This window comes from Scomber japonicus, chromosome 20 (genome assembly GCF_027409825.1).
Source record: "Scomber japonicus isolate fScoJap1 chromosome 20, fScoJap1.pri, whole genome shotgun sequence".
In the NCBI taxonomy this organism is placed as follows: Eukaryota; Metazoa; Chordata; class Actinopteri; order Scombriformes; family Scombridae; genus Scomber; species Scomber japonicus.
Genome location: NC_070597.1, coordinates 928494 through 935842, shown reverse-complemented (window position 1 = coordinate 935842; position 7349 = coordinate 928494). Strand labels below are relative to the sequence as shown.

Genomic DNA, 7349 nt, shown 5'->3' with positions numbered 1-7349 from the left:
CAGCAGCCGGTGAGTTTACCATCACAGACATAAATACACATATTAAAATAATAAACATGTAAATGAATAATGAAGCTGTTAATTGTGGATGAGTAGATGATGTTATTAATCTGTGTGTTTTAGTGTGTGCAGACCTGCAGGATCCAGCAGCTGATCGCTCCGTAGCGTCGGCTCTGTCTGGATCCGCCCGCAACGATCCAGACGGCTTCAGGTTTTGGAACCAGCAGCACCGGACCGAGGCACGTTGGCTCCTCCTCACTCGCCTCTGGCTGCTGTCAGCCAATCAGAGCAGAGACCAGCTGTCAGCTGACTCTTTGTACTACACCGTCACACACTCCCAGAATGCCACTGCGTGAGATACGGATGGTTTCCACGGCAACAGAAGGACGTTGCGTTTCAGAAGAGTGAAACCATCACAGACAACATGCTAACTAGCTTAGTGTTAGCTAATGTTGAAATGCAGCTAACAAACACAAAGTGGTGCTGGACTACAGTTAGCTGAGTTAGCTCAGCTAGCTACAGTTATCTTTGCTAGTTGACTTCAGAGTAGAGTTAGTGTTCAGCTCATTAAAGGGGACTAAACCATCGATGAGTCTGAGCTCAATGAAACATAGTAAAGTTCACTAAGTGGTTGCTAGGTTACACAGTTGACTCACCATAGAAACACGGTTCAAACACAGAATCTGTTCTCATCTGACCTCAGATGAATTAAACTTTGTTCTGATTGGCTGAGAGTGTTTAAGAGTCACTCACAGAACCGAGGTTACGGCCGGTAACCCTCATCACGTCACAGGACCAAAAACTGATGAAAGAAACTCTTCATGACGGCTGGACGTCTGCTGAGAGGTCAGAGCTGAACTTTAAACAGAAAACATGAACAGTGAAGAGTGAAAGCAGCTGTGACGAAGCTGCAGCTGTGACGAAGCTGCTGCAGGTGATGAAGCTGCTGCAGGTGACGAAGCTGCTGCAGGTGATGAAGCTGCTGCAGGTGAAGAAGCTGCTGCAGGTGACGAAGCTGCTGCAGGTGTGACGAAGCTGCTGCAGCTGGTGAAGCTGCAGGTGAAGAAGCTGCTGCAGGTGATGAGGGTTACACTGATGGAACAAAGTACAATAACAGTTCTTACTGGACTGAATCTTGGAGGATAATTTCACAGAATAATAAACGAAACACATTATTCATAATTTATTACTATTATATGAAATTTGGCATCTTTTTCTGATAATCAGCTGAAACTGAAGCACTGAGTCTTTAAATACAATTATATCAATATTTTGTAGTTTGATCAATTTTAAAATCACGTTCATGTTTTATTTTTTGTAGAAGTTTTTCATCATTTCAGTGAGATGCTTTTATTTTTAACTTCTCTGTGTGAATTATCCTCCGTCGGTCCTTCTGTGTTCACAACACAAACTGAACACATTTTAAAAACTGGATGCTGCAGTTGTACTTTTATTATTCCAGATGATATTTTTCTATCTGTGAGTCTGAACTCAGTTTACATCTGAAGAGTCGGCACTTTAATGTGGTTACAGATTAAAAAAGGTGGAAATGATACTGATGACAAAACTGTGTTTGTGTTTTGTGATTGAGTCCATCAGTGTGTTTATAAATCGTTCTGTCTTCTTCCGCTTATCCTGGTCGGGTCTCGGGGGCAGCAGTCTAAGCAGGGAAGTCCAGACTTCCCTCTCCCCAGCCACTTCGTCCAGCTCTTCCCGGGGGATCCCGAGGCGTTCCCAGGCCAGCCGAGAGACATAGTCTCTCCAGCGTGTCCTGGGTCTCCTACCGGTGGGACGTGCCCGGAACACCTCACCAGGGAGGCGTCCGGGAGGCATCCTGACTAGATGCCCGAGCCTCCTCATCTGGCTCCTCTCGACGTGGAGGAGCAGCGGGTCTACTCCGAGCTCCCTCCGGATAACTGAGCTTCTCACCCTATCTCTAAGGGAGAGCTCAGCCACCCCGAGGGACTTGAACTCCTCCACTTGAGGCAGGATCTCATCCCCGACCCGGAGAGTGCACTCCACCCTTTTCCGGTTGAGGACCATGGACTCGGATTTGGAAGTGCTGATTCTCATCCCGGCCGCTTCACACTCGGCGGCGAACCGATCCAGTGAGAGTTGGAGGTCACGGTCCGATGAAGCCAACAGGACCACATCATCCGCAAAAAGCAGTGACCCAATCCTGAGGTCACCAAACCGGACCCCCTCCACACCCTGGCTGCGCCTAGAAATCCTGTCCATAAAGACTATGAACAGGATCGGTGACAAAGGGCAGCCCTGGCGGAGTCCAACCCTCACTGGAAACAAGTCCGACTTATTACCGGCAATGCGGACCAAGCTCTGACACCGCTCATACAGGGAACGGACGGCCCGTATCAGACGTCGGATGGTGGTCCAGAATCTCTTCGAAGCCGCCCGAAAGTCGTTCTCCATGGCCTCGCCGAACTCCTCCCATGTCCGGGTTTTTGCCTCAGCGACCGCCCTAGCTGCGCTCCGCTTGGTCTGCCGGTACCTGTCTGCTGCCTCCGGAGTCCCACAGGCCAATAAGGTCCTATAGGACTCCTTCTTCAGCTTGACGGCATCCCTCACCACCGGTGTCCACCAGCGGGTTCGGGGATTGCCGCCCCAACAGGCACCGACCACCTTGCGGCCACAGCTCTGGTCAGCTGCCTTAACAATGGAGGCACGGAACATGGCCCACTCGGACTCAATGTCCCCCGCCTCCCCCGGTACATGGTTGGTCGAAGCTCTCCCGGAGTCCTGGTGCCAAGTGCACATATGGACACCCTTATGCTTGAACATGGCACAGAAGTCCAATAACAGAACACCACTCGGGTTCAGATTGGGGGGGCCGTTCCCCTCCAGGTCTCACTGTCGCTACCAACATGGGCATTGAAGTCCCCCAGCAGAACGAGGGAATCCCCAGAGGGAGACTCTCCAGCGCCCCCCCCCCCCCAAGGAGTCCAAGAAGGGTGGATACTCTGAGCTGCTGTTTGGACCATAGGCACAAACAACAGTCAGGATCCGCCCCCCCACCCGAAGGCGGAGGGAGGCTACCCTCTCGTCTACCGGGGTAAACTCCAACATACAGGCACCAAGCCGGGGGGCAATAAGTATTGCCACCTCGGCCCGGCGCCTCTCACCAGTGGCAACTCCAGAGTGCCACCGCCAAGGATCCCCGCCTTCGTTTGCTGCCCAGATAGCATTGCTCCCGACCCCTTTGGCCCCCCCCCCACTGGTGGTGAGTCTGTGGGAAGGGGGTCCCATGTCACCTCTTCGGGCTGTGCCCGGCCGGGCCCCCATGGGTACAGCGGTACAAGCGCTCTCCACTGAGCCCCACCCACAGGCCTGGCTCCGTCCGGGTGAGGGACACGGAAGACCCTTTGTCTGCTCCCTCCCCCCGGACCGGTTTGCCATGGGAGACCCTACCAGGGGCATAAAAGTTTGTTTCTGTCTCTTTTCCTCAAAAGTTTGAAGCAGCAGAAGGCTGAAGTTTTCCTTCTGCTCAAAGTCATTAAACATCAGATCAGAGACGAGATGAGATGAGACAGAGACAGGCATGACACAGACGTGATGGAGAGATTTAGCTTTTATTCATCATTATTAATACAGAGTAAATGTGTGATTGATGAGAATAAGAGAACAGTTGAAAGGAAGTGTGTAGAGTCGTGCACTTTACTGCTGAGAGAAACATATTCATGTCTCATGTCTCATGTCTCATGATCCTCTGTGATGAACGTCTGCCTTCGTTTCCTGAGTCCTTCCTGTTACGAAGGTGAGACAGAAAATCACCTGCTCTGTAAATATTATATCTGATCAGCTGTTTCTAACAAACGCTCCTCTCTCCGCCCGCTGACCCTGCGAGGTGACCAATGAACAGACTGACTGCTCCCACACGGCTTCTGATGATGCGTTTTGGGTTTTTTAAATTTTTTGTGAAACTGAACTAAAAACAAAGAAAGAAGAAACTCATCACTGATTTAGACTCAAGTAAACAAACTATAGATGAGAGGAGCTGAATCTCCTGAGCTCAGTGTTAACATGGAGATATGTTACAGTCCACTGGCTGTGTGTACATGTATGTGTGTGTGTGTGTGTGTGTGTGTGTGTGTGTGTTTTTAGATAAATTGAATCTGACAGGCAAAGAAATCCAGTTCAGACGGCAGCGCCTTCAGAGCTTCAGAACATCAACAGTAATGAGCACTGACCTGTGTGTGTGTGTGTGTGTGTGTGTGTGTGTGTGTGTGTGTGTGTGTGTGGTGCTCTGTCATAAGCTACTTTTGGGGACAAAAGTCGTGTCCCCAATTTGAAAAAGCTAATTTTTGGGATTTTAATGTAAGACTATGTAATGTCCCCAAAAGTGACCATGATCTGATGTGTGTGTGTGTGTGTGTGTGTGTGTGTGTGTGTGTGTGTGTGTGTGTGTGTGTGTGTGTGTGTCCTTTCAGTCTACAGAGTCAGACAGTTAAAAAGCCAACCGTCTCCCTCTTCTTGTTTCCTTGTGTTCGTTGGAGCTGAAACTGAAAGTCTCCACGAGGTCTGAGGAAAACACTCGCTGCTATTCAGACTCACATTCAGCTCATATCTAATAAACTTCCTACTTCCTGTTTGTCTGCAGCCTTTTTATCCTTTAACAGCAGCATCTACAGCATCAGACCCTTTTACATGTCCCCAGGCTGCACTCAGAATTTGGTTAAACTGGTTTTTCCTTTGATGCAGCTAACCCTAACTCTGTCTGTGAACATTAAAGCTCTTCTACAGCCCTGAAGGAAACAGCGTGATGAACACTGGGTTATGATTATCGACAGTATGGGTTATTATTTTTTTTATGTGTAATTTTGCTGCTAAACCTTTCTGTGGTTAAATAAAGGATTGATATGTTTTTTAAAATGTGACGTCAGGACAGTCAGGAGTCTCTTCAGCTTAAAGAGAATCAATAAACGGCCCAGTTATCCAACATCTGCATTTTATACTGAAGTGACAAACTGATCCCTGTTAACTAACTCTAACCCTTTGGAGCTGTTTCTAAACTAACATGAAATAAAAAACCTGAAATCAACCATAAACTGATTTTCCCTCCTCACACAGAAACGATTAACTCACTGAAACAAAGAGATTAATATTAATATTCAGACTGAGCGGATCCTGAGGCTGAACTCACTTCTGCACATTTCTTTACTCATTTAAAAGGTCGCCTTCAAAATAAAAGCACTGCATGATGAACACTTATTAATGTCTGATTCATGATTCTCCACATTGACCTCACGCTGGCCCGATGTGGCCCAGGTCTGGTCCGGTACCACAGCTTGGGAACCGTCTACCTTCATCTAAACCAACATCATTAAACTCTTCTTTTTCTCTCCTCAGTCGACTCTCAGCTCGCAGATATTCCCCTCCTCCTCCTTGGCCTCCTTTTTGCCTTCCTCCTCCTCCTCCTCCTCCTCCTCCTCCTCCTCCTCCTCATTTATCGCCTGAGCTCTTCTGCCAACCCTTCCTCCTCCTCCTCCTCCTCATCCTCATTTATCGCCTGAGCTCTTCTGCCAACCCTTCCTCCTGCTCCTCCTCCTCCTCCTCCTCCTCCTCCTCTTCCTTCTCTTCTTCTTCTTCTCCTGTCATCGTCAGTGCAGGACCTCCTCTGGTAGTTGTGCAGGATGTCTGAGAGGAGCAGTTGCCAGGACGATGACTGCGCCTCCCTGCTCTCCAGGCTGGGCTCCGACTCCCCGCGGCCTCGGATGAAGTACGGAGGGATGTTCTGCAGCGTCGAGGGAGCGTTCGAGAACAAAACTCTGAACTTTGAGTCGTTCAGCCCGCAGACGCAGCGACGCAGAGCCGCTCGCAGTCGCACCGATGACCATGCTGGAGGAGACGCAGCGAGAAGAGGAGGAGGAGGAGGAGCAGGAGGAGGAGGAGGAGGAGGAGGAAGAGGAGGTCAGACAGTGGTGTTTCCCTCCGGACACACCCGAGAAAACTACGGCAAGAGAGAGGTAAGATTAGTTTAATGAGTTTGGAATGTTCATGTCATCATCATCATCACCATCTTCATCATCATCACCATCATCACTGTTATCATCATAACTGTCGTCATCATCATCATCACTGTTATCATCACCATCATCACTGTCATCATCATAACCATCATCACTATCATCATCATCACCACCATCATCACTGTCATCATCATCATCATCATCATCACCACCACCACCACCACCACCACCATCATCATCATCATCATAACCATCATCACTATCATCATCATCACCACCATCATCACTGTCATCATCATCATCACCATCATCACCATCATCATCACCATCATCACTGTCATCATCATCATCACCATCATCACCATCATCACCATAACCATCATCATCATCATCACCACCACCATCATCACCATCCTCATCATCATCACTGTCACCATCATCATCATCACCACCATCATCATCATCATCACCACCACCATCACCACCATCATCACCATAACCATCATCATCATCATCACCACCACCATCATCACCATCCTCATCATCATCACTGTCACCATCATCATCACTGTCATCATCATCATCATCACCATCACTATCATCATCATCACCATCATCATCATCACCATCAACATCACCATCATCACCATCATCATCACCATCATCATCATCATCATCACCATCATCATCATCACCATCAACATCACCATCATCACCATCATCATCATCATCACCGTCATCATCATCACTATCACCATCTTCACCATCATCACCGTCATCACCATCATCACTGTCATCATCATCATCATCATCACTGTCATCATCACCATCATCACCGTCATCATCATCACCGTCATCATCATCACCGTCATCATCACCATCATCATCATCACCATCATCATCATCATCACCACCATCACCATCATCATGATCATCATCATCATCATCATCACCACCATCACCATCATCATCATCACCATCATCATCATCATCACCACCATCATCACCATCATGATCATCATCATCACCACCATCACCATCACCACCATCATCATCATCACCATCATGATCATCATCACCATCTTCATCATCATCACCATCATCATTGTTATCATCATCATCATCACCACCATCCTCATCACCATGATCATCATCATCATCACCATCATCACCATCGTCACCACCATCATCGTCATCATCACCATCATCACCATCGTCATCATCATCATCATCATCATCGTCATCACCATCATCACTGTCATCATCACCATCATCATCATCATTGCCATCATCATCATCATCACCATCATCACCACCATCATCACCGTCATCATCACCATCCTCATCTTCACCATCATCACCATC

At 48.1% G+C, this 7349-nt stretch overlaps 1 protein-coding gene across 1 annotated transcript in view; it reads left to right on the top strand.

The window, feature by feature from the left end:
- The first annotated feature begins 3702 nt into the window (after window positions 1-3702).
- Window positions 3703-7349, top strand: part of LOC128381588 (dihydropyrimidinase-related protein 4-like) — a 16847-nt gene continuing 13200 nt past the window's right edge. Inside the window, exons 1-2 of the mRNA XM_053341634.1 lie at window positions 3703-3711; window positions 5673-5981. Of these exons, the coding sequence (XP_053197609.1) occupies window positions 3703-3711; window positions 5673-5981 (318 nt within the window). The remainder of the gene's footprint in view (window positions 3712-5672; window positions 5982-7349) is intronic.